Raw genomic sequence first — 27,851 nt, forward strand, 5'->3', positions numbered from 1 at the left:
TGTGTGTGTGTGTGTGTGTGTTGGCGTGTGTTTGTGTGTTGGTGAGTGTGTGTGTGTGTTGGTGGGTGTGTGTGTGTGTGTTGGCGTGTGTGTGTGTGGTGTGGTGTATGTGTGTGTGTTTACATGTCAGTGTTGATGGTCCAGTGTGCGGTGTCGTCAGAGATCCAGGGGTTGCTAGGGAGACAGCCTGACATGATGGGGTCATGGTGGAGGTACTGCTCACTGTACTTCATGAAGCTACACACACACACACACACAGACAGACACACACACAGACAGACACGCACACACACACACACAGACACACACACACACAGACACACACACACACACACCCTGTTAGCATCAATCTGCCTGAGGAGACATCCATTAGAGGCTCATAGAGACATAGAGAGAGTGTGTGTGTGTGTGAGAGAGAGAGAGAGAGAGAGAGAGAGAGAGAGAGAGAGAGAGTGTGTGTGTGTGTCTGTGTGTGTATTTGTGAGTGTATATGTGTGTGTGAGAATGTGTGTATGAGTGTGTGTTTACATGTGTGTGTGAGAAGGTGTGTCTGTGTGTATATGTGTGTGTGAGAATGTGTGTATGAGTGTGTGTTTATATGTGTGTTTGAGTATGTGTGTATGAGTGTGTATTTGTGAGTGTGAGAATGTGTGTCTGTGTGTGTGTTTATATGTGTGTTTGAGTATGTGTCTGTGTGTGTGACAATGTGTGTATGAGTGTGTTTATATGTGTGCTTCTGTGTGTGTGAGAATGTGTGTGTGACTGTGTATATGTGTGTGCGAGTGTGTGTGTATGAGTGTGTGTTTATATGTGTGTGTATGAGTGTGTGTTTATATGTGTGTGTGTGTATGAGTGTGTTTATATGTGTGTGTGGGTGTGTTTATATTATTGTGTTTATGTGTGTGTGAGTGCTACCAGCATTAGACAGTCTAATTTTCTCAAACATCAAATTTCAACGTGTTTAGTGTTAAGTTCAGGCATGAAATCTGAATGGTTACGGTTAGGTATTAACTGAATGGTTAAGGTTAGTTATTAACTGAATGGTTAAGGTTAGGTATTAACTGAATGGTAAAGTTAGGTATTAAGGTTAGGTATTAGCGGAATGGTTAAGGTTAGATATCAAGGTTAGGTATTAACTGACTGGTTAAGGTTAGGTATTAACTGTATGGTTAAGGTTAGGTATTAAAGTTAGGTATTAACTGAATGGTTAAGGTTAGGCATTAACTGAATGGTTAAGGTTAGGTATTAAGGTTAGGAATTAACTGAATGGTTAAGGTTAGGTATTAAGTTTAGGCATTAACTGAATGGTTAAGGTTAGGTATTAAGGATAGGTGTTAACTGAATGGTTAAGGTTAGATATTAAGGATAGGTATTAACTGAATGGTTAAGGTTAGGTATTAAGTTTAGGTATTAACTGAATAGTTAAGGTTAGGTATTAAGGTTAGGTATGATCTGAATGGTTAAGGCTAGTTATTAACTGAATGGTTAAAGTTAGGTATTAACTGAATGGTTAAGGTTAGGTATTAAGTTTAGTTATTAACTGAATGGTTAAGGTTAGGTATTAAGGTTAGGTATTAACTGAACGGTTAAGGTTAGGTATTAAGGTTAGGTATGAACTGACTGGTTAAGGTTAGGTATTAACTGAATGGTTAAGGTTAGGTATTAAATGAATGGTTAAGGTTAGGTATTAACTGAATGGTTAAGGTTAGGTATTAACTGAATGGCTAAGGTTAGGTGTTCACTGCATGGTTAAGGTTAGGTATTAAGGTTAAGTATGAACTGAATGGTTAAGGTTGGGTATTAACTGAATGGTTAAGGCTAGTTATTAACTGAATGGCTAAGGTTAGGTGTTCACTGCATGGTTAAGGTTAGGTATTAAGGTTAAGTATGAACTGAATGGTTAAGGTTGGGTATTAACTGAATGGTTAAGGCTAGTTATTGACTGAATGGTTAAAGTTAGGTATTACGGTTAGGTATTAACTGAACGGTTAAGGTCAGGTATTAACTGAACGGTTAAGGTTAGGTATTAAGGTTAGGTATTAACTGACTGGTTAAGGTTAGGTATTATCTGAATGGTTAAGTTAGGTATTAAGGTTAGATATTCTCTTAATGGTTAAGGTTAGATATCAAGGTTAGGTATTAACTGCATGGTTAAGGTTAGATATTAACTGCATGGTTAAGGTTAGGTATTAAGGTTAGGTATTAACTGAATGGTTAAGGTTAGGTTTTAACTGAATGGTTAAGGTTAGGTATGAACTGAATGGTTAAGGTTTGATATTAAGGTTAGGTATTAACTGAATGGTTAAGGTTAGGTATTAAGGTTAGGTATTAACTGAAAAGTTAAGGTTAGATATTAAGGTTAGGTATTATCTGAATGGTTAAGGTTAGGTATTAACTGAATGGTTAAGGTTAGATATTGAGGTTAGTTATTAACTGAATGGTTAAGGTTAGGTATTAACTGAATGGTAAAGTTAGGTATTAAGGTTAGGTATTAGCGGAATGGTTAAGGTTAGATATCAAGGTTAGGTATTAACTGCATGGTTAAGGTTAGATATTAACTGCATGGTTAAGGTTAGGTATTAAGATTAGGTATTAACTGCATGGTTAAGGTTAGGTATTAACTGAATGGTTAAGATTAGGTTTTAACTGAATAGTTAAGGTTAGGTATGAACTGAATGGTTAAGGTTAGATATTAAGGTTAGTTATTAACTGAATGGTTAAGGTTAGGTATTACGGTTAGGTATTAACTGAATGGTTAAGGTTAGATATTAAGGTTAGGTATTAACTGAATGGTTAAGGTTAGGTATTAACTGCATGGTTAAGGTTAGGCATTAACTGAATGGTTAAGGTTAGGTATGAACTGAATGGTTAAGGTTAGATATTGAGGTTAGTTATTAACTGAATGGTTAAGGTTAGGTATTAACTGAATGGTTAAGGTTAGATATTAAGATTATGTATTAACTGAATGGTTAAGGTTAGGTATTAACTGAATGGTTAAGGTTAGGTATTAACTGAATGATTAAGGTTAGGTATTAACTGACTGGTTAAGTTTAGGTATTAACTGAATGGTTAAGGTTAGGTATTAACTGAATGGTGAAGGTTAGGTATTAAGGTTAGGTATTAACTGAATGGTTAAGTTTAGGTATTAACTGCATGGTTAAGGTTAGGTATTAAGGTTAGGTATTAACTGACTGGTTAAGTTTAGGTATTAACTGAATGGTTAAGGTTAGGTATTAACTGAATGGTTAAGGTTAGGTATTAAGGTTAGGTATTAACTGAATGGTTAAGGTTAGATATTAAGGTTAGGTATTAACCGACTGGTTAAGGTTAGGTATTAAGGTTAGGTATGAACTGAATGGTTAAGGTTAGATATTAAGGTTAGGTATTAACTGAATGGTTAAGGTTAGATATTAAGGTTAGGTATTAACTGAATGGTTAAGGTTAGGTATTAACTGACTGGTTAAGGTTAGTTATTAAGGTTAGGTATTAACTGAATGGTTAAGGTTAGGTATTAACTGAATGGTTAAGGTTAGGTATTAAGGTTAGGTGTTAACTGAATGGTTAAGGTTAGGTATTAAGGTTAGGTATTAACTGAATGGTTAAGTTTAGGTATTAACTGCATGGTTAAGGTTAGGTATTAACTGACTGGTTAAGTTTAGGTATTAACTGAATGGTTAAGGTTAGGTAATAACTGAATGTTAAGGTTAGGGATTAAGGTTAGGTATTAACTGAATGGTTATGGTTAGATATTAAGGTTAGGTATTAACTGAATGGTTAAGGTTAGATATTAAGGTTAGGTATTAACTGACTGGTTAAGGTTAGGTATTAAGGTTAAGTATGAACTGAATGGTTAAGGTTAGATATTAAGGTTAGGTATGAACTGAATGGTTAAGGTTATATATTAAGGTTAGGTATTAACTGAATGGTTAAGGTTAGGTATTAACTGACTGGTTAAGGTTAGTTATTAAGGTTAGGTATTAACTGAATGGTTAAGGTTAGGTATTAACTGAATGGTTAAGGTTAGGTATTAAGGTTTGGTATTAACTGAATGGTTAAGGTTAGGTATTAACTGAATGGTTAAGGTTAGGTATTAACTGACTGGTTAAGTTTAGGTATTAACTGAATGGTTAAGGTTAGGTATTAACTGACTGGTTAAGGTTAGGTTTTAACTGAATGGTTAAGGTTAGGTATTAACTGAATGGTTAAGGTTAGGTATTAAGGCTAGGTATTAACTGACTGGTTAAGGTTAGGTATTAACTGAATGGTTAAGGTTAGGTATTAACTGAATGGTTAAGGTTAGGTATTAACTGAATGGTTAAGGTTAGGTATTAAGGTTAGGTATTAACTGAATGGTTAAGGTTAGGTGTTAAGGTCAGGTATTAACTGACTGGTCAAGGTTAGGGTTAGATATTAAGATTTGGGATTTCACATCACTCTGTCTTTAAACTAAAATATCAAAAACAACTTTCTATTGCTGGATTTAAGCTTGCATTCTTTGGAATCAGAGGCAAATGCTTATGTCTACCATCCCCATCCCAACACCCAAACCTACTTGAAGGTAACATAATGGTTAAGGTTAGGAATTAACAAGCACACTATCCACCATCCCCGTCCCAACACCCTAGAAACACCCAAACCTACTTGAAGGTAACAGCCCCCCCAGTGGCCGGTTTCACGTCATCCCCCAACATCCTCTGACATGGATGGACATCAAATACTAACTTGTATCACGGGTGACCAAGCTGTGTTTTTGTAACATACCTCTCAAGACAGATGGAGGACTTGACACGGTTTCTCCCCAGAGCTCTTCTACTGTGTTCAATCTGTAACCATCAAACACACAAACACACACAAACACACACACACATACACAAACACGGTCAGAAGAATGTTTGTTTGTTATACCGGTATTAGAAACAGTATTTGTTATGTTGAGATGTTTACCTCTCTCTTGTAGTGGTCAGCGTTCTGGTCTGGATTGAGGAGGAGGAGGAGTAAGTGGTAGGAGGAGGAGGAGCGAGTGAGAGGAGGAGGAGACAGTGAGAGGAGGAGGATGAGACAGTGAGAGGAGGAGGAGGAGACAGTGAGAGGAGGAGGAGGAAACAGGGGGAGGAGGAAGAGACAGTGAGAGGACGAGGAGGAGACAGTGAGAGGAGGAAGAGGAGACATTTAGAGGTGAGAGGAGACAGTGAGGAGGGGGAGGAGGGAGAGGAGAAGGAGGGGGAGAGAGTCTAGTGAGTAGTCATAATAAACACATTGGGGTTGTCATTTGTAAATGCAGTCAGTGTTAGTCATTATTGTAACTATAGTTGGTGTTACTATGATGACGACAGACAGTGTAAGTTAGTATGGTGACTAGGTGTTTGTTCTCTGTTAGGAACACTTACTATGGACCTCGCGTGCAGCACCAGAGAGACGATAGTGAGAGATATAAAAGAGAAGGAGAGAGACATAGAGAGATAGAGAGAGAAGGGGCGAGAGGAGAGATGAGATAGAGACATGAAGAGATAGAGAGAGAGGGGAAAAGAGGAGATAGAGATGAGGAGATAGAGAGAGGGGGTAAGAGGAGAGAGAAAAGGGGAGAGAGGAGAGAGGAGATAGAGACATGGAGAGATAGAGGGGGGGAAAGTGGAGAGAGGAGATAGAGACATGGAGAGAGGAGATAGAGACATGGAGAGACAGAGAGCGGGAAATAGGAGAGAGGAGATGGAGAGAGAGAGGGGGAAAGAAAGATGGAAAGAGGAGATAGAGACATGGAGAGAGAGAGAGAGGGGGAAAGATGAGAGAGAAAGGGGGAGTGAGGAGAGAGGAGATAAAGAAATGGAGAGATAGAGAGGGGGAACGAGGAGAGAGGAGATAGAGAAATGGAGAGAGGAGATAGAGACATGGAGAGATAGAGAGGTAGAGACATGGAGAGATAGAGAGGGGGAAAGAGGAGAGAGGAGAGTGATATGGAAAGAGGAGTGAGAAAAGAGGAGAGAGGAGATGGAGAGATAGAGACATGGAGAGATGGAGAGGGGAAAAGAGGAGAGAGAAGATAGAGACATGGAGAGATAGAGAGGGGGAAAGAAAGATGGAGAGAGAGAGGAGATAGAGAGACATGGAGAGATAGAGATGGAGAAAGAAAGATGGAGAGAGGGAGAGATAGAGAGATACATGGAGAGAGGAGAAAGAGAAATAGAGAGAGAAAACAAAAGAGAAAGTGAGAGAGAAGGACAGAGAGAAGGAGATAAGTTAGTTTTATTACTGAGCAACATGTTTCAGGTCTGAGTGGTTATTGAGGTCTGTGGTCAGAGTTACAGGTTACTGACCAGTGCGACTCGGGAGCTGAGGACGTTGCATCTCTCAGGTCCCAGATCCAACACGTCAAATGCCCCCGGCTGCAACACACACACACACACACACACTTTATTTTATTTATTTTTATTACAACTTTATTTAACCAGGTAGGCCAGTTGAGAAGAAGTTCTCATTCATAACTGCGACCTGGCCAAAATAAAGCAAAGCAGTGCGAGAGAGGGTCCAGATTGTCCAGCTGATTTGTAGGGTCCAGATTGTCCAGCTGATTTGTAGGGGTCCAGATTGTCCAGCTGATTTGTAGGGTCCAGATTGTCCAGCTGATTTGTAGGGGTCCAGATTGTCCAGCTGATTTGTAGGGGTCCAGATAGTCCAGCCCAGCTGATTTATAGGGCCCAGATTGTCCAGCTGATTTGTAGGGTCCAGATTGTCCAGCTGATTTGTAAGGTCCAGATTGTCCAGCTGATTTGTAGGGGTCCAGATTGGCCAGCCCAGCTGATTTGTAGGGGTCCAGATTGTCCAACTGATTTGTAAGGGTCAATATTGTCTAGCACAGCTGATTTGTAGGGGTCCAGATTGTTTAGCCCAGCTGATTTGTAGGGTTCAGATTGTCCAGCTGATTTGTAGGGTCCAGATTGTCCAGCCCAGTTGATTTGTAGGCGTCCGGATTGTTTAGCCGAGCTGATTTGTAGGGTCCAGATTGTCCAGCTGATTTGTAGGGTCCAGATTGTCCAGCTGATTTGTAGGGGTCCAGATTGTCCAGCTGATTTGTAGGGTCCAGATTGTCCAGCTGATTTGTAGGGGTCCAGATTGCCCAGCTGATTTGTAGGGTCCAGATTGTCCAGCTGATTTGTAGGGGTCCAGATTGTCCAGCTGATTTGTAGGGGTTCAGATTGCCCAGCTGATATGTATGGCTCCAGATTGTCCAGCTGATTTGTAGGGTCCAGATTGTCCAGCTGATTTGTAGGGGTCCAGATTGTCCAGCTGATTTGTAGGGGTTCAGATTGCCCAGCTGATATGTATGGCTCCAGATTGTCCAGCTGATTTGTAGGGGTCCAGATTGTCCAGCTGATTTGAACCTCCTATGTTGAACATAATAAATGGCTCTCTATCCCCCGGATGTGTACCAAACTCACTAAAAGTGGCAGTAATAAAGCCTCTCTTGAAAAAGCCAAACCTTGACCCAGAAAATATAAAAAACTATCGGCCTATATCGAATCTTCCATTCCTCTCAAACATTTTTGAAAAGGCTGTTGCGCAACAACTCACTGCCTTCCTGAAGACAAACAATGTATACGAAATGCTTCAGTCTGGTTTTAGACCCCATCATAACACTGAGACGGCACTTGTGAAGGTGGTAAATTACATTTTAATGGCATCGGACCGAGGCTCTGCATCTGTCCTCGTGCTCCTAGACCTTAGTGTTGCTTTTGATACCATCGATCACCACATTCTTTTGGAGAGATTGGAAACCCAAATTGGTCAACACGGACAAGTTCTGGCCTGGTTTAGATCTTATCTGTCGGCAAGATATCAGTTTGTCTCTGTGAATGGTTTGTCCTCTGACAAATCAACTGTAAATTTCGGTGTTCCTCAAGGTTCCGTTTTTAGGACCACTATTGTTTTCACTATATATTTTACCTCTTGGGGATGTTATTCGAAAACATAATGTTAACTTTCACTGCTATGCGGATGACACACAGCTGTACATTTCAATGAAACATGGTGAAGCCCCAAAATTGCCCTTGCTAGAAGCATGTGTTTCAGACATAAGGAAGTGGATGGCTGCAAACATTCTACTTTTAAACTCGGACAAAACAGAGATGCTTGTTCTAGGTCCCAAGAAACAAAGAGATCTTCTGTTGAATCTGACAATTAATCTTAATGGTTGTACAGTCGTCTCAAATAAAACTGTGAAGGACCTCGGCGTTACTCTGGACCCTGATCTCTCTTTTGAAGAACATATCAAGACCATTTCAAGGACAGCTTTTTTCCATCTACGTAACATTGCAAATATCAGAAACTTTCTGTCCAAAAATGATGCAGAAAAATTAATCCATGCTTTTGTCACTTCTAGGTTAGACTACTGCAATGCTCTACTTTCCGGCTACCCGGATAAAGCACTAAATAACTTCAGTTAGTGCTAAATACGGCTGCTAGAATCCTGACTAGAACCCAAAAATTGTATCATATTACTCCAGTGCTAGCCTCTCTACACTGGCTTCCTGTCAAAGCAAGGGCTGATTTCAAGGTTTTACTGCTAACCTACAAAGCATTACATGGGCTTGCTCCTACCTATCTCTCTGATTTGGTCCTGCCGTACATACCTACACGTACGCTACGGTCACAAGACGCAGGCCTCCTAATTGTCCCTAGAATTTCTAAGCAAACAGCTGGAGGCAGGGCTTTCTCCTATAGAGCTCCATTTTTATGGAACGGTCTGCCTACCCATGTCAGAGACGCAAACTCGGTCTCAACCTTTAAGTCTCTACTGAAGACTCATCTCTTCAGTGGGTCATATGATTGAGTGTAGTCTGGCCCAGGAGTGGGAAGGTGAGCCTTTTGGCCGGTTCCCCTCTTTCCACTGGGATTCTCTGCCTCTAACCCTATTACAGGGGCTTAGTCACTGGCTTACTGGGGCTCTCTCATGCCATCCCTGGAGGGGGTGCGTCACCTGAGTGGGTTGATTCACTGATGTGGTCATCCTGTCTGGGTTGGCGCCCCCCCCCCCCCCCCCCCCCCTTGGGTTGTGCCGTGGCGGAGGTCTTTGTGGGCTATACTCAGCCTTGTCTCAGGATGGTAAGTTGGTGGTTGAAGATATCCCTCTAGTGGTGTGGAGGCTGTGCTTTGGTAAAGTGGGTGTGGTTATATCCTTCCTGTTTGGCCCTGTCCGGGGGTGTCCTCAGATGGGGCCACAGTGTCTCCTGACCCCTCCTGTCTCAGCCTCCAGTATTTATGCTGCAGTAGTTTATGTGTCGGGGGGCTAGGGTCAGTTTGTTATATCTGGAGTACTTCTCCTGTCCTATGCGGTGTCCTGTGTGAATCTAAGTGTGCGTTCTCTAATTCTCTCCTTCTCTCTTTCTTTCTCTCTCTCGGAGGACCTGAGCCCTAGGACTATGCCCCAGGAATACCTGACATGATGACTCCTTGCTGTCCCCAGTCCACTTGACCGTGCTGCTGCTCCAGTTTAAACTGTTCTGCCTTATTATTATTCGACCATGTTGGCCATGTTCTGTTATAATCTCCACCCGGCACAGCCAGAAGAGGACTGGCCACCCCACATAGTCTGGTTCCTCTCTAGGTTTCTTCCTAGGTTTTGGCCTTTCTAGGGAGTTTTTCCTAGCCACCGTGCTTCTACACCTGCATTGCTTGCTGTTTGGGGTTTTAGGCTGGGTTTCTGTACAGCACTTTGAGATATCAGCTGATGTACGAAGGGCTATATAAATAAATTTGATTTGATTTGATTTGTAGGGGTCCAGATTGTCCAGCTGATATTTAGGGGTCCAGGTTGTCCAGCTGATTTGTAGGGGTCCAGATTGTTCAGCCCAGCTGATTTGTAGGGTCCAGATTGTCCAGCTGATTTGTAGGGGTCCAGATTGCCCAGCTGATTTGTAGGGTCCAGATTGTCCAGCTGATTTGTAGGGTTAGATTGTCCAGCCCAGCTGATTTGTAGGGGTCCACATTTTTTAGCCCAGCTGATTTGTAGGGTTCAGATTGTCCAGCTGATTTGTAGGGGTCCAGATTGCCCAGCTGATTTGTAGGGTCCAGATTGTCCAGCTAATTTATAGGGGTCCCGATTGTCTAGCCCAGCTGATTTGTAGGGTCCAGATTCTCCAGCTGATTTGAAGGGTTCCAGATTGTCCAGCTGATTTTTAGGGGTCCAGATTGCCCAGCTGATTTGTAGGGTCCAGATTGTCCAGCTGATTTGTAGGATTACAGATTGTCCAGCTGATTTGTAAGGGTCCAGATTGTCCAGCTGATTTTTAGGGGTCCAGATTGTCCAGTCGAAATGTAGGGGTCCAGATTGTCCAACTGATTTGTAGGGGTCCAGATTGTCCAGCTGATTTGTGGGGGTCCAGATTGTCCAGCTGAAATGTAAGGTTCCAGATTGTCCAGCTGATATGTAGGGGTCCAGATTGTCCAGCTGATATGTAGGGTTCCAGTTTGTCCAGCCCAGCTGATTTGTAGGGTCCAGATGGTCCAGCTGATATGTAGGGGTCCAGATTGTCCAGCTGATTTGTAGGGTTCCAGATTGTCCAGCTGATTTGTAAGGGTCCAGATTGTCCAGCTGATTTTTAGGGGTCCAGATTGTCCAGTCGAAATGTAGGGGTCCAGATTGTCCAGCTGATATGTAGGGGTCCAGATTGTCCAGCTGATTTGTAGGGGTCCAGATTGCCCAGCTAATTTGAAGGGTGCAGATTGTCCAGCCCAGCTGATTTGTAGGGGTCCAGAATGTTTAGCCCAGCTGATTTGTAGGGTCCAGATTGTCCAGCTGATTTGTAAGGGTCCAGATTGCCCAGCTGATTTGTAGGGGTCCAGATTGTCCAGCTGATTTGTAGGGGTCCAGATTGTCCAGCTGATTTGTAGGGTCCGGATTGTCCAGCTGATATGTAGGGGTCCAGATTGTTTAGCCCAGCTGATCTGTAGGGTCCAGATTGTCCAGCTGATTTGTAGGGGTCCAGATTGTTTAGCCCAGCTGATTTGTAGGGATCCAGATTGCCCAGTTTATTTGTAGGGGTCCAGATTGTTTAGCCCAGCTGATTTGTAGGGGTCCAGATTGCCCAGCTGATTTGTAGGGTCCAGATTGTCCAGCTGATTTGTAGGATTCCAGAATGTCCAGCTGATTTGTAAGGGTCCAGATTGTCCAGCTGATTTTTAGGGGTCCAGATTGTCCAGTCGAAATGTAGGGGTCCAGATTGTCCAACTGATTTGTAGGGGTCCAGATTGTCCAGCTGATTTGTGGGGTTCCAGATTGTCCAGCTGAAATGTAAGGTTCCAGATTGTCCAGCTGATATGTAGGGGTCCAGATTGTCCAGCTGATATGTAGGGTTCCAGTTTGTCCAGCCCAGCTGATTTGTAGGGTCCAGATGGTCCAGCTGATATGTAGGGGTCCAGATTGTCCAGCTGATTTGTAGGGTTCCAGATTGTCCAGCTGATTTGTAAGGGTCCAGATTGTCCAGCTAATTTTTAGGGGTCCAGATTGTCCAGTCGAAATGTAGGGGTCCAGATTGTCCAACTGATTTGTAGGGGTCCAGATTGTCCAGCTGATTTGTAGGGGTCCATATTGTCCAGCTGAAATGTAAGGGTCCAGATTGTCCAGCTGATATGTAGGGGTCCAGATTGTCCAGCTGATATGTAGGGTTCCAGTTTGTCCAGCCCAGCTGATTTGTAGGGTCCAGATGGTCCAGCTGATATGTAGGGGTCCAGATTGTCCAGCTGATATGTAGGGGTCCAGATTGTCCAGCTGATTTGTAGGGGTCCAGATTGCCCAGCTAATTTGAAGGGTGCAGATTGTCCAGCCCAGCTGATTTGTAGGGGTCCAGAATGTTTAGCCCAGCTGATTTGTAGGGTCCAGATTGTCCAGCTGATTTGTAAGGGTCCAGATTGCCCAGCTGATTTGTAGGGGTCCAGATTGTCCAGCTGATTTGTAGGGGTCCAGATTGTCCAGCTGATTTGTAGGGTCCGGATTGTCCAGCTGATATGTAGGGGTCCAGATTGTTTAGCCCAGCTGATCTGTAGGGTCCAGATTGTCCAGCTGATTTGTAGGGGTCCAGATTGTTTAGCCCAGCTGATTTGTAGGGATCCAGATTGCCCAGTTTATTTGTAGGGGTCCAGATTGTTTAGCCCAGCTGATTTGTAGGGGTCCAGATTGTCCAGCTTATTTGTAGGGGTCCAGATGGTCGAGCTGATTTGTAGGGGTCCAGATTGTCCAGCTGATATGTAGGGGTCCATATTGTCCAGCTGATATGTAGGGGTCCAAATTGTCCAACTGATTTGTGGGGGTCCAGATTGTTTAGCCCAGCTGATTTGTAGGGATCCAGAATGCCCAGTTTAATTGTAGGGGTCCAGATTGTGTAGCCCAGCTGATTTGTAGGGGTCCAGATTGTCCATCTTATTTGTAGGGGTCCAGATGGTCGAGCTGATTTGTAGGGGTCCAGATTGTCCAGCTGATATGTAGGGTCCATATTGTCCAGCTGATATGTAGGGGTCCAAATTGTCCAGCTGATTTGTGGGGGTCCAGATTGTCCAGCTGAAATGTAAGGGTCCAGATTGTCCAGCTGATATGTAGGGGCCCAGATTGTCCAGCTGATATGTAGGGTTCCAGTTTGTCCAGCCCAGCTGATTTGTAGGGTCCAGATGGTCCAGCTGATATGTAGGGGTCCAGATTGTCCAGCTGATTTGTAGGGTTCCAGATTGTCCAGCTGATTTGTAGGGGTCCATATTGTCCAGCTGAAATGTAAGGGTCCAGATTGTCCAGCTGATATGTATGGGTCCAGATTGTCCAGCTGATATGTAGGGGTCCAGATTGTCCAGCTGATTTGTAGGGGTCCAGATTGTCCAGCTGATATGTAGGGGTCCAGATTGTCCAGCTGATTTGTAGGGGTCCAGATTGCCCAGCTAATTTGAAGGGTGCAGATTGTCCAGCCCAGCTGATTAGTAGGGGTCCAGAATGTTTAGCCCAGCTGTTTTGTAGGGTCCAGATTGTTTAGCCCAGCTGATTTGTAGGGGTCCAGATTGTCCAGCTTATTTGTAGGGGTCCAGATGGTCGAGCTGATTTGTAGGGGTGCAGATTGTCCAGCTGATATGTAGGGGTCCATATTGTCCAGCTGATATGTAGGGGTCCAAATTGTCCAGCTGATTTGTGGGGGTCCAGATTGTCCAGCTGAAATGTAAGGGTCCAGATTGTCCAGCTGATATGTAGGGGCCCAGATTGTCCAGCTGATATGTAGGGTTCCAGTTTGTCCAGCCCAGCTGATTTGTAGGGTCCAGATGGTCCAGCTGATATGTAGGGGTCCAGATTGTCCAGCTGATTTGTAGGGTTCCAGATTGTCCAGCTGATTTCTAGGGGTCCATATTGTCCAGCTGATTTGTACGATTCCAGATTGTCCAGCTGATTTGTAGAGTCCAGATTGTCCAGCTGATTTGTACGGGTCCATATTGTCCAGCTGATTTGTACGGGTCCAGATTGTCCAGCTGATTTGTAGGGTCCAGATTTCCCAGCTGACTTGTAGGGGTCCAGATTGTCCAGCTGTTTTGTAGGGGTCCAGAATGCCCAGCTGATTTGTAGGGGTCCAGATTGTCCAGCTGATTTGTAGGGGTCCAGATTGTCTAGCTGATTTGTAGGGTTCCAGATTGTCTAGCCCAGCTGATTTTTAGGTGTCCAGATTGCCCAGCTGATTTGTAGGGTCCAGATTGTCCAGCTGATTTATAGGGGTCCAGATTGTTCAGCTGATTTGTAGGGTTCCAGATTGTCTAGCCCAGCTGATTTGTAGGTGTCCAGATTGCCCGGCTGATTTGTAGGGTCCAGATTGTCCAGCTGATTTGTACGATTCCAGATTGTCCAGCTGATTTGTAGGGGTCCAGATTGTCTAGCTGATTTGTAGGGTTCCAGATTGTCTAGCCCAGCTGATTTGTAGGGGTCCAGATTGCCCAGCTGATTTGTAGGGGTCCAGAATGTCCAGCCCAGCTGAATAGTAGGGGTCCAGATTGTCCAGCTGATTTGTAGGGTCCAGATTGCCCAGCTGATTTGTAGGGGTCCAGATTGTCCAGCTGTTTTGTAGGGGTCCAGATTGCCAAGCTGACTTGTAGGGGTCCAGATTGTCCAGCCCAGCTGATTTTTAGGGCTCCACATTGTCCAGCCCAGCTAATTTGTAGGGGTCCAGATTGTCCAGCTGATTTGTAGGGGTCCAGATTGTCCACCTGTTTTGTAGGGGTCCAGATTGTCTAGCAAAGCTGATTTGTAGGGGTCCAGATTGTTTAGCCCAGCTGATTTGTAGGGTCCAGATTGTCCAGCTGATTTGTAGGGTCCAGATTGTTTAGCCCAGCTGATTTGTAGGGGTCCAGGTGGTCTAGCCGAGCTGATTTGCAGGGATCCAGATTGTCTGGCTGATTTGTAGGGTCCAGATTGCCCAGCTGATTTGTAGGGGTCCAGATTGTCTAGCCCAGCTGATTTGTAGGGGTCCAGATTGTCCAGCCCAGCTGATTTGTAGGGATCCAGATTTTCCAGCCCAGCTAATTTGTAGGGGTCCAGATTGTCTAGCCCAGCTTATTTGTAGGGGTCCAGATTGTCCAGCTGATTTGTAGGGGTCCAGATTGTCCAGCTGATTTGTAGGGGTCCAGATTGTCTAGCCCAGCTGATTTGTAGGGTTCCAGATTGATTAGCCCAGCTGATTTGTAGGGTCCAGATTGTCCATCTGATTTGTAGGCTCCAGATTGTTTAGCCCAGCTGATTTGTAGGGGTCCAGATGGTCTAGCCCAGCTGATTTGTAGGGGTCCAGATTGTTTAGCTCGGCTGATTTGTAGGGATCCAGATTTCTTAATCTCTTTCAGAACATCAGCTGTCTGGATTTGGGTGAAGGAGAGGAAGGGGGGGCTTGGGCTAGTTGCTGCAGGGGATGCGAAGCCGTTGGCCGGGGTTGGGGTAGCCAGGTGGAAGCATGGTTATTGAAGCAATGCTTTATTGAAATGATCGATTATCGTAGATTTATCGGTGGTGACATTGTTTCCAAGCCTCAGTGCAGTGGGCAGCTGGGAGGAGGTGCTCTTATTCTCAATGGACTTTGCAGTGACCCAGAGCTTTTTGGAATTAGTGCTACAGGATGCACATTTCTGTTTGAAATAGCTAGCCTTAGCTTTCCTAACTGCCTGTGTATATTTGCTCCTGACTTCCCTGAAAAGTTGCATATTGCGGGGGCTATTTGATGCTAATGCAGAACGACACAGGATGTTTTTGTGCTGGTCAAGGGCAGTCAAGTCTGGAGTGAATCAAGGGCTATATCTGTTCTTAATTCTACATTTTTTGAATCGGGCATGCAACCAGGCATCGTCTGTTGACGGGATGAGGTCAATATCCTTCCAGGATACCCGAGCCAGGTCGATTAGAAAGGCCTGTTCGCTGAAGTGTTTTAGGGAGCGTTTTGACAGTGATGAGGGGTGGTCGTATGACTACGGACCCATTACACACGAAGGCAATGAGGCAGTGATTGCTGAGATCCTGGTTGAAGACAGCAGAGGTGTATGTAGAGGGCAGGTTGGTCAGGATGATAATCTAAGAGGGTGTCCATGGTAGGTTCCTTGATGATTTGTGTGAGATTGAGGGCATCTAGTTTAGATTGTAGGATGTTTGGGTTGTTAAGCATGTCCCAGTTTAGGTCACCTAACAGTATGAGCTCTGAAGATAGATGGGGGGCAATCAATTCACATATGGTGTCCAAGGCACAGCTGGGGGCAGCTGGGGGCAGCGGGGGTCTATAGCAAGCCGCAATGGTGAGAAACTTGTTTCTGGAAAGCTGGATTTTTTAAAGTAGCTCTAATTGTTTGGGCATAGTCCTGGATAGCATTACAGAATTTTTCAGGTTGTCTCTGCAGTAGATTGCAACTCCACCCCCTTTGGCGGTTCTATGTTGTCGGAAAATGTTATAGTTAGGAATGGAAATTTCAAGATTTTTGGTGGCCTTCTTAAGCCAGGATTCAGACACGGCTAGGCCATCCGGGTTGGCAGAGTGTGCTAAGGCAGTGAATAAAACAAACTTTGGGAGGATGTTAACGTGCATGAAACCAGGCTTTTACGGTTACAGAAGTCAACAAATGAGAGCGCCTCGGGAATAGGAGCGGTGCAGGGGGCTGCAGGGCCTGGGTTAACCTCTACATCACCAGAGGAACAGAGGAGGAGTAGGATAAGGGTACGGCTAAAGGCTATAAGAAATGGTAGTCTAGTGCGTTCGGAACAGAGAGTAAAAGGAGCAGGTTTCTGGGCACGGAAGAATAGATTCAAGGCATAATGTACAGACAAGGGTATGGTAGGATGTGAGTACAGTCGAGGTAAACCTAGGCATTGAGTAGCGATGAGAGAGGATTTGTCTCTAGAGGCACCAGTTAATGTGGTCACCGCATGTGTGGGGAGAGGAACAAAAGGCCTAGCTAAGGCATATTGAGCATGGTTTGAGGCTCTACAGTGAAATAAGACAATAATCACTAACCAAAACAGCAATAGACAAGGCATATTGACATTAGGGAGAGGCATGTGTAGCAGAGTGAATATCGGGTCAGGTGAGTAGCAATAGATGACTCAGGGAGCCAATTTATTAGTGCTACTACGCTAGGCTAGCTGGAGACACAGCGATTCAGTAGTGCTACTACGCTAGGTGATCTGGAGACACAGCGATTCAGTAGTGCTACTACTCTAGGCGAGCTAGAGACACAGCGATTCAGTAGTGCTACTACTCTAGGCGAGCTGGAGACACAGCGATTCAGTAGTGCTACTATGCTAGGTGAGCTGAAGACACAGCGATTCAGACAGCTAGCGGGCCGGGGATACTAGATGGGCCTCTGGGGACGTCGCGACGGAAGACCCTGTTGAAACCACCTCAGACGGTTATGTCGACAGACCAGTCGTGATGGATCGTCGGGCCTCCGTGCCGACCTTAAAGGGTCCAGGCCAATTGGCAAACGAGGTATTGTAGCCCAAGAATTGGCTGACGAACCTCTTCGGCTAGCCAGGAGATGGGCCTAGCTTGAGGCTAGCCCCAGGCTAACTGGTGCTTGCTTCAGGACAGAGACGTTAGCCAGGAATAGCCACTCGGATAGCAGCTAGCCAGCTGCGATGATCTGGTGTAAAGGTTCAGAACTTGCAGTAGGAATCCGGAGATGTGGTAGACAAAAAGTAGTCCGATATGCTCTGGGTATATCGCGCTGTGCAGACTGGCAGGAATTGACCGGGCTGAGGCTGGCTGATGTCCATGTTAACGGTGATGATCGCTAGCAGTGGCTAACTGGCTAGTAGCTAGTTACGGACTGAACATGCTCTTCTGCAACTTCTGCAACATGCTCTTCTGCAACTGGCTAGTAGCTAGTTAGCTGGCTAGCTTCTGGTGGGGGGTTCCGGTTCTAAAGTATAAAAAAAGCAGATCCGTACCACATAGGGTGAGGCGGGTTGCAGAAGAGCATGTTCAGTCCGTAGATGGAAATTGAGATTAGAAACATATACAAAATATATATGAAGAAAACGAAGAACATTATATTTTCAGTCATGGCCAAAAGTTTTGAGAATGACACAAATATGAATTTTCACAAAGTCTGCTGCTTCAGTGTCTTTAGATATTTTTGTCAGATGTTACTATGGAATTGTTATGGGATTTTTATGAATAATGCTTAATTGTGTATACATTTAGCTTAGAACTATAACTAAACAGAATACTACTCTGTTACTGTATGAATGTATGAATCTTATTATTATCATAACACTGAATATAATGTGTGTAGTTTTAGTCAAGAATTAGAACAAGGACTTTCTGTTCCTACCCAGGGAGGGGAGAGACCTTGGGCTTGTAGTAGATTGTCTAACAGGTGGCAGACAATGTGAGAAGGCTTGTGAACTATATTGCCGTTGTATCTGAGAGGAGGAGGGACATTTATGATGAAATGTGAGGTATATAAACCAATGTACATGGTATTATGACCAGAGCTCTCGCAAATAAACGCCTTAGGCTAATTTTGGTTGACTGGTCTCTGTCTATTTTATGCAAATAAGAACCTTACAAATTCTTAGAAACTGACAGAGTGTTTTAATTGAATTGGTTAATGAACACATAAGAACTATGTGAATTCATCTAACGGGAATACTGAAGTATAATTACAAGCATTTCATAAGTGTCAAAGGCCTTTATTGACAATTACATGAAGTTGATGCAAAGAGTACATTTTTGCAGTGTTGACACTTCTTTTTCAAGACCCCTGCAGTCCGTCCTGGCATGCTGTCAATTAACTTCTGGGCCACATTCTGACTGATGGCAGCCCATTCTTGCATAATCAACGCTTGGAGTTTGTCAGAATTTGTAGGTTTTTGTTTGTCCACCCGCCTCTTGAGGATTGACCACAAGTTTTCAGTGGGATTAATGTCTGGGGAGTTTCCTGGTCATGGACCCAAAATATCGATGTTTTGTTCCCCAAGCCACTTAGTTATCACTTTTGCCTTATGGCAAGGTGCTCCATCGTGTTAGAAAAGGCATTGTTCGTCACCAAACTGTTCCTGGATGGTTGGGAAAAGTTGCTCTTGGAGGATGTGTTGGTACCATTCTTTATTCATTGTTGTGTTCTTAGGAAAAAGTGTGAGTGAGCCCACTCCCTTGGCTGAGAAGCAACCCCACACATGAATGGTCTCAGGATGCTTTACTGTTGGCATAACACAGGACTGATGGTAGCGCTCACCTTGTCTTCTCCAGACAAGCTTTTTTCCGGATGCCCCAAACAATCGGAAAGGGGATTCATCAGTGAAAATGACTTTACCTCAGTCCTCAGCAGTCCAATCCCTGTACCTTTTGCAGAAAATCAGTCTGTCCCTGATGTTTTTCCTGGAGAGAAGTGGCTTCTATGCTGCCCTTCTTGACACCAGGCCGTTCTCCAAAAGTCTTTGCCTCACTGTGCGTGCAGATGCACTCACACCTGCCTGTTGCCATTCCTGAGCAAGCTCTGTACTGGTGGTGCTCCGATCACGCAGCTGAATCAACTTTAGGAGACAGTCCTACCGCTTGTTGGACTTTCTTGCGCGCCCTAAAGCCTTCTTTACAACAATTGAACCACTCTCTTTAAAGTTCTTGATGATCCGATAAATGGTTGATTTAGGTGCAATTTTACTGGCAGCAATATCCTTGCCTGTGAAGCCCTTTTTGTGCAAAGCAATGACGACAGCACTTGTTTCCTTGCAGGTAACCATGGTTGACAGAGGAATAACAATGATTCTAAGCACCACCCTCCTTTTGAAGCTTCCAGTCTGTTATTCGAACTCAATCAGCATGACAGAGTGATCTCCAGCCTTGTCCTCGTCAACACTCACACCTGTGTTAACGAGATAATCACTGACATGAGGTCAGCTGGTCCTTTTGTGGCAGGGCTGAAATGCAGTGGAAATGTTTTTTTGTGATTCAGTTAATTTGCATGGCAAAGAGGGACTTTGCAACTAATTGCAATTCATCTGATCACTCTTCATAACGTTCTGGAGTATATGCAAATTGCCATCATACAAACTGAGGCAGCAGACTTTGTGAAAATGAATATTTGTCATTCTCAAAACTTTTGGCCACGACTGTACACGGGACAAGACAAAAACAGAAGTTCAACTGCTACGCCATCTTGGTCAGCTGACACACACACACACACACACACGCACACACGCACACACACACACACACACACACACACACACACACACACACACACACACACACACACACACACACACACACACAGTCAGCTCTGAGAGAGAGTGTGAGCACTTAGCCCTGCTCATGTTTTCCACTCTATTTCCTCCATCTTTATTCCCTCCATTCTCTCTCTCCACTCCTCTTCACTCTTTTCCTCCGCTCCTCCTCTTTAATTCATGAGAATTAAGGAACATAAGAGAAAGTGCGCCCTCCCCTCCACTCTCTCCTGCTCTCCCTCTATACCCTCTCTCCTCCTCTCCCTCAACTCCACTCTCTCCTCCCCTCACTGCTCCTCCTTGTCTCTATACCCCCTCCCTCCCTCTCCCCCCTCCCTCCCTCTCTCCCTACCTCTCTCTCCCTCACTCCCCTTATATATTTTTTCTAGCTGAAGGTTTTAACAGATGAAATCTTCATATTTTGTGTCTGAGACAGTTAAACTGGTCTGGGTTAGATGGATCTGGTCTGGGTTAGACTGATCTGGTCTGGGTTAGACTGGTCTGGGTCTGGGTTAGACTGGTCTGGGTCTGGGTTAGACTGATTTGGTCTAGGTCTGGGTTAGACTGATCTGGTCTGTAGTGGTACTACTAGTATAGTAGTAGTAGTAGTAGTAGCAGTATAGCAGTAGTATCAGTGTAGTAGTAGTAATAGTAATAATAGTAGTCCAGTAGTAGTAAAGTAGTAGCGCAGTAGTAGTAATATTAGCAGTATAGCTATAGTAGTATAGTAGTAGTAACATAAATAGTATAGCAGCCGTATAGTAGTAATATTAGTAGTATAGTAGTAGTAATATTAGCAGTATAGCGATAGTAGTATAGTAGTAGTAACATAAATAGTATAGCAGGCGTATAGTATTCATATTAGTTGTATAGTAGTATAGTAGTAATATTAGTAGTATAGTAGTAGTAGTATGAGTAGTATGGTAGTAGTAATAGTGGTTGTATAGTGATAGTGGTATAGTAGTATAGTAGTAGCAGTGCAGTAGCAGTAGTGTTAGTAGTATGTCGATGGTAGTATAGTAGTAGTAATATTAGCAGTATAGTTATAGTAATATAGTATTAGTAGTAGTAATAGTAGTATAGTAGTAGTAGTAGTCTAGTAATGGTAATATTAGTAGTATAGTAGTAGCAGTACAGTAGTAGTAATATTAGTAAAATTAGTAGTAGTAGAAATAGTAATAGTCGTAGTGTAGTAGTAGTAGTCATAATATAGTCGTAGTATAGTAGTAGTAGTAGAAATAGTAATAGTCATAGTGTAGTAGTACTAGTAGTAGTCATAGTATAGTCGTAGTATAGTAGTAGTAGAAGTAGAAATAGTAATAGTCATAGTGTAGTAGTACTAGTAGTAGTCATAATATAGTCGTAGTATAGTAGTAGTAGTAGTAGAAATAGTAATAGCCGTAGTGTAGTAGTAGTAGTAGTAGAAATAGTAATAGTCATAGTGTAGTAGTAGTCATAGTGTAGTCATAGTGTAGTAGTAGTAGCAGTAGTAGTCATAGTTGTAGTATATAATTATAGTTGTAGTATAGTAGTAGTAGTAGTTGTCTAGTAGTAGTAGAAGCATAGTAGTAGAAATAGTAATAGTCGTAGTATAGTAGTAGTCAAGTAGTAGTATAGTAGTAGTAATATTAGTAGCCATAGTAGTAGTAACAGTAGTAGCAGTATAGTAATAGTAATATTTGTAAAATTAGTAGTAGTAGTAGTAGCAGTAGTAGTAGTAATAATTATAGTAGTAGTGGTAGAATAGTAGTAGAAGTAGTAGCAGTACTTGTAGTAGTAGTAGTATTAGTAGCAGCAGTAGTATAGTAGTAATAGTGGTAGTAGTAGTCATAGTTGTATTATAGTAGTCTGGTAATATTATAGTAGTAGTATAGCAGTAATATATTAGTATTATAGTAGTAGTATAGTAGTATTATAGTAGTAATATAGTAGTAGTATAATTGTATTATAGTAGTAGCCATAGTTGTATTATAGTAGTATAGTAGTAGTATAGTGGCGGTGTTCATAGGTGTATTTAGCAGTATACTGGTAGTATAGTAGTAGTATATTAGTATTACAGTAGTAGTATACAGTGCCTTGCGAAAGTATTCGGCCCCCTTGAACTTTGCAACCTTTTTCCACATTTCAGGCTTCAAACATAAAGATATAAAACTGTATTTTTTTGTGAAGAATCAACAACAAGTGGGACACAATCATGAAGTGGAACGACATTTATTGGATATTTCAAACTTTTTTAACAAATCGAAAACTGAAAAATTGGGCGTGCAAAATTATTCAGCCCCTTTACTTTCAGTGCAGCAAACTCTCTCCAGAAGTTCAGTGAGGATCTCTGAATGATGCAATGTTGACCTAAATGACTAATGATGATAAATACAATCCACGTGTGTGTAATCAAGTCTTCATAGAAATGCACCTGCACTGTGATAGTCTCAGAGGTCCGTTAAAAGCGCAGAGAGCATCATGAAGAACAAGGAACACACCAGGCAGGTCCGAGATACTGTTGTGAAGAAGTTTAAAGCCGGATTTGGATACAAAAATATTTCCCAAGCTTTAAACATCCCAAGGAGCACTGTGCAAGCGATAATATTGAAATGGAAGGAGTATCAGACCACTGCAAATCTACCAAGACCTGGCCGTCCCTCTAAACTTTCAGCTCATACAAGGAGAAGACTGATCAGAGATGCAGCCAAGAGGCCCATGATCACTCTGGATGAACTGCAGAGATCTACAGCGGAGGTGGGAGACTCTGTCCATAGAACAACAATCAGTCGTATATTGCACAAATCTGGCCTTTATGGAAGAGTGGCAAGAAGAAAGCCATTTCTTAAAGATATCCATAAAAAGTGTCGTTTAAAGTTTGCCACAAGCCACCTGGGAGACACACCAAACATGTGGAAGAAGGTGCTCTGGTCAGATGAAACCAAAATTGAACTTTTTGGCAACAATGCAAAACGTTATGTTTGGCGTAAAAGCAACACAGCTGAACACACCATCCCCACTGTCAAACATAGTGGTGGCAGCATCATGGTTTGGGCCTTCTTTTCTTCAGCAGGTACAGGGAAGATGGTTAAAATTGATGGGAAGATGGATGGAGCCAAATACAGGACCATTCTGGAAGAAAACCTGATGGAGTCTGCAAAAGACCTGAGACTGGGACGGAGATTTGTCTTCCAACAAGACAATGATCCAAAACATAAAGCAAAATCTACAATGGAATGGTTCAAAAATAAACATATCCAGGTGTTAGAATGGCCAAGTCAAAGTCCAGACCTGAATCCAATCGAGAATCTGTGGAAAGAACTGAAAACTGCTGTTCACAAATGCTCTCCATCCAACCTCACTGAGCTCGAGCTGTTTTGCAAGGAGGAATGGGAAAATATTTCAGTCTCTCGATGTGCAAAACTGATAGAGACATACCCCAAGCGACTTACAGCTGTAATCGCAGCAAAAGGTGGCGCTACAAAGTATTAATTTAAGGGGGCTGAATAATTTTGCACGCCCAATTTTTCAGTTTTTGATTTGTTAAAAAAGTTTGAAATATCCAATAAATGTCGTTCCACTTCATGATTGTGTCCCACTTGTTGTTGATTCTTCACAAAAAAATACAGTTTTATATCTTTATGTTTGAAGCCTGAAATGTGGCAAAAGGTCGCAAAGTTCAAGGGGGCCGAATACTTTCGCAAGGCACTGTAGTAGTAGTAGCCATAGTTGTAGTGTAGTAGTATAGTGGTAGTATAATAGTAGTATAGTAGTATTACAGTAGTAGTATAGTAGTAGTAGTTAGTAGTTGTATTATAGTAGTAGTATAGTAGTAGTATAGTAGCAGTATAGTAGAAGTAGTCATAGTCCAAGTACAGTAGCAGCATAGTAGTATATTGGTAGTATAATAGTAGTATAGTAGTAGTATAGTAGTAGTAGTCATAGTTGTATTATAGTAGTAGTATAGTAGTAGTATAGTAGCAGTATAGTAGCAGTACAGTAGAAGTAGTCATAGTTCAAGTATAGCAGCAGCATAGTTAGTATAGTGGTAGCATAGTGGTAGTATAGTAGTAGTATAGCGGCAGAAGTCATACTTGTACTATAGTAGTATAGTAGTAGTATAGTAGTAGTATAGTAGCAGTATAGTAGAAGTAGTCATAGTCCAAGTACAGTAGCAGCATAGTAGTATATTGGTAGTATAATAGTAGTATAGTAGTAGTAGTCATAGTTGTATTATAGTAGCAGTATAGTAGTAGTATAGTAGCAGTATAGTAGCAGTACAGTAGAAGTAGTCATAGTTCAAGTATAGCAGCAGCATAGTTAGTATAGTGGTAGTATAGTGGTAGTATAGTAGTAGTATAGCGGCAGAAGTCATACTTGTACTATAGTAGTATAGTAGTAGTATAGTAGTAGTATAGCAGTAGTATGGTAGTATTATGGTAGTAGTGTAGTAGTAGTAGTCATAATTGTATATAATAGTATAGTAGTAGTGTAGTAGTATATTAGTAGTAGTCATAGCTGTATTATAGTAGTATAGTAGTAGTATCTTAGTAGTATAGTAGTAGTATAGTGGTAGTATAGTGGCATATTTACACATGGTTTGTTGATCAGCCAGTAGGCTTGCTCCTGACACTCCAGAACGATACGGTCAGCCTTCCTTCTCTGCTTAGAGGCCCTGCACACACACAGAGAGAGACACACAGGGTTAAGAGAGGTGAGTGTGTGTTTGTGTGTCTGAGTGTGTCTGAGTGTGTGTGTGTGTAGTTACCTGAGCTGTTCTCTAGCCTGCATCACCACAAAGTCCCAGGTGTGGTTAATCCTCTTGTGCAGGATGCTGTAGTTCTCCTGAAGAGGAGAGGGGATGAGAAGGACAGGAGGACGGTTAGTGATCCTACTGATGGACAGACAGATAAATCAAATCAAATCAAATCAAATCAAATTTTATTTGTCACATACACATGGTTAGCAGATGTTAATGCGAGTGTAGCGAAATGCTTGTGCTTCTAGTTCCGACAATGCAGTAATAACAAGTAATCTAACTAACAATTCCAAAACTACTGTCTTGTACACAGTGTAAGGGGATAAAGAATATGTACATAAGGATATATGAATGAGTGATGGTACAGAGCAGCATAGGCAAGATACAGTAGATGGTATCGGGTACAGTATGTACAAATGAGATGAGTATGTAAACAAAGTGGCATAGTATAGTATAAAGTGGCTAGTGATACATGTATTACATAAGGATACCGTCGATGATATAGAGTACAGTATATACGTATGCGTATGAGATGAATAATGTAGGGTAAGTAACATTTATATAAGGTAGCATTGTTTAAAGTGGCTAGTGATATATTTACATCATTTCCCATCAATTCCCATTATTAAAGTGGCTGGAGTTGAGTCAGTGTCAGTGTGTTGGCAGCAGCCACTCAGTGTTAGTGGTGGCTGTTTAACAGTCTGATGGCCTTGAGATAGAAGCTGTTTTTCAGTCTCTCGGTCCCAGCTTTGATGCACCTGTACTGACCTCGCCTTCTGGATGATAGCGGGGTGAACAGGCAGTGGCTCGGGTGGTTGATGTCCTTGATGATCTTTATGGCCTTCCTGTGACATCGGGTGGTGTAGGTGTCCTGGAGGGCAGGTAGTTTGCCCCCGGTGATGCGTTGTGCAGACCTCACTACCCTCTGGAGAGCCTTACGGTTGAGGGCGGTGCAGTTGCCATACCAGGCGGTGATACAGCCCGCCAGGATGCTCTCGATTGTGCATCTGTAGAAGTTTGTGAGTGCTTTTGGTGACAAGCCGAATTTCTTCAGCCTCCTGAGGTTGAAGAGGCGCTGCTGCGCCTTCTTCACGATGCTGTCTGTGTGAGTGGACCAATTCAGTTTGTCTGTGATGTGTATGCCGAGGAACTTAAAACTTGCTACCCTCTCCACTACTGTTCCATCGATGTGGATAGGGGGGTGTTCCCTCTGCTGTTTCCTGAAGTCCACAATCATCTCCTTAGTTTTGTTGACGTTGAGTGTGAGGTTGTTTTCCTGACACCACACTCCGAGGGCCCTCACCTCCTCCCTGTAGGCCGTCTCATCGTTGTTGGTAATCAAGCCTACCACTGTTGTGTCGTCCGCAAACTTGATGATTGAGTTGGAGGCGTGCGTGGCCACGCAGTCGTGGGTGAACAGGGAGTACAGGAGAGGGCTCAGAACGCAACCTTGTGGGGCCCCAGTGTTGAGGATCAGCGGGGAGGAGATGTTGTTGCCTACCCTCACCACCTGGGGGCGGCCCGTCAGGAAGTCCAGTACCCAGTTGCACAGGGCGGGGTCGAGACCCAGGGTCTCGAGCTTGATGACGAGCTTGGAGGGTACTATGGTGTTGAATGCCGAGCTGTAGTCGATGAACAGCATTCTCACATAGGTATTCCTCTTGTCCAGATGGGTTAGGGCAGTGTGCAGTGTGGTTGAGATTGCATCGTCTGTGGACCTATTTGGGCGGTAAGCAAATTGGAGTGGGTCTAGGGTGTCAGGTAGGGTGGAGGTGATATGGTCCTTGACTAGTCTCTCAAAGCACTTCATGATGACGGATGTGAGTGCTACGGGGCGGTAGTCATTTAGCTCAGTTACCTTAGCTTTCTTGGGAACAGGAACAATGGTGGCCCTCTTGAAGCATGTGGGAACAGCAGACTGGTATAGGGATTGATTGAATATGTCCGTAAACACACCGGCCAGCTGGTCTGCGCATGCTCTGAGGGCGCGGCTGGGGATGCCATCAGGGCCTGCAGCCTTGCGAGGGTTAACACGTTTAAATGTCTTACTCACCTCGGCTGCAGTGAAGGAGAGACCGCATGTTTTCGTTGCAGGCCGTGTCAGTGGCACTGTATTGTCCTCAAAGCGGGCAAAAAAGTTATTTAGTCTGCCTGGGAGCAAGACATCCTGGTCCGTGACTGGGCTGGGTTTCTTCCTGTAGTCCGTGATTGACTGTAGACCCTGCCACATGCCTCTTGTGTCTGAGCCGTTGAATTGAGATTCTACTTTGTCTCTGTACTGGCGCTTAGCTTGTTTGATAGCCTTGCGGAGGGAATAGCTGCACTGTTTGTATTCGGTCATGTTACCAGACACCTTGCCCTGATTAAAAGCAGTGGTTCGCGCTTTCAGTTTCACACGAATGCTGCCATCAATCCACGGTTTCTGGTTAGGGAATGTTTTAATCGTTGCTATGGGAACGACATCTTCAACGCACGTTCTAATGAACTCGCACACCGAATCAGCGTATTCGTCAATGTTGTTATCTGACGCAATACGAAACATCTCCCAGTCCACGTGATGGAAGCAGTCTTGGAGTGTGGAGTCAGCTTGGTCGGACCAGCGTTGGACAGACCTCAGCGTGGGAGCCTCTTGTTTTAGTTTCTGTCTGTAGGCAGGGATCAACAAAATGGAGTCGTGGTCAGCTTTTCCGAAAGGGGGGCGGGGCAGGGCCTTATATGCGTCGCGGAAGTTAGAGTAACAATGGTCCAAGGTCTTTCCTCCCCTGGTTGCGCAATCGATATGCTGATAAAATTTGGGGAGTCTTGTTTTCAGATTAGCCTTGTTAAAATCCCCAGCTACAATGAATGCAGCCTCCGGATAAATTGTTTCCAGTTTGCAGAGAGTTAAATAAAGTTCGTTCAGAGCCATCGATGTGTCTGCTTGGGGGGGGATATATACGGCTGTGATTATAATCGAAGAGAATTCTCTTGGTAGATAATGCGGTCTACATTTGATTGTGAGGAATTCTAAATCAGGTGAACAGAAGGATTTGAGTTCCTGTATGTTTCTTTCATCGCACCATGTCACGTTAGTCATAAGGCATACGCCCCCGCCCCTCTTTTTACCAGAAAGATGTTTTTTCCTGTCTGCGCGATGCGTGGAGAAACCTGTTGGCTGCACCGCTTCGGATTGCGTCTCTCCAGTAAGCCACGTTTCCGTGAAGCAAAGAACGTTACAGTCTCTGATGTCCCTCTGGAATGCTACCCTTGCTCGGATTTCATCAACCTTGTTGTCAAGAGACTGGACATTGGCAAGAAGAATGCTAGGGAGTGGTGCGCGCTGTGCCCGTCTCCGGAGTCTGACCAGAAGACCGCCTCGTTTCCCTCTCTTTCGGAGTCGTTTTTTTGGGTCGCTGCATAGGA

General features: G+C 43.6%; 1 protein-coding gene across 1 annotated transcript in view; it reads right to left on the minus strand.

Annotated features, from left to right (window-relative positions):
- LOC139424182 (regulator of G-protein signaling 11-like) overlaps window positions 1-27,851 on the minus strand; it is a 68,201-nt gene that overhangs the window by 22,903 nt on the left and 17,447 nt on the right. Inside the window, exons 6-11 of the mRNA XM_071175863.1 lie at window positions 24,459-24,535; window positions 24,284-24,365; window positions 6,312-6,380; window positions 4,945-4,968; window positions 4,762-4,823; window positions 124-237 (exon numbers count right to left, since the gene is read on the minus strand). Of these exons, the coding sequence (XP_071031964.1) occupies window positions 124-237; window positions 4,762-4,823; window positions 4,945-4,968; window positions 6,312-6,380; window positions 24,284-24,365; window positions 24,459-24,535 (428 nt within the window). The remainder of the gene's footprint in view (window positions 1-123; window positions 238-4,761; window positions 4,824-4,944; window positions 4,969-6,311; window positions 6,381-24,283; window positions 24,366-24,458; window positions 24,536-27,851) is intronic.

Source organism: Oncorhynchus clarkii, chromosome 13 (assembly GCF_045791955.1).
Source record: "Oncorhynchus clarkii lewisi isolate Uvic-CL-2024 chromosome 13, UVic_Ocla_1.0, whole genome shotgun sequence".
Taxonomy (NCBI): Eukaryota; Metazoa; Chordata; class Actinopteri; order Salmoniformes; family Salmonidae; genus Oncorhynchus; species Oncorhynchus clarkii.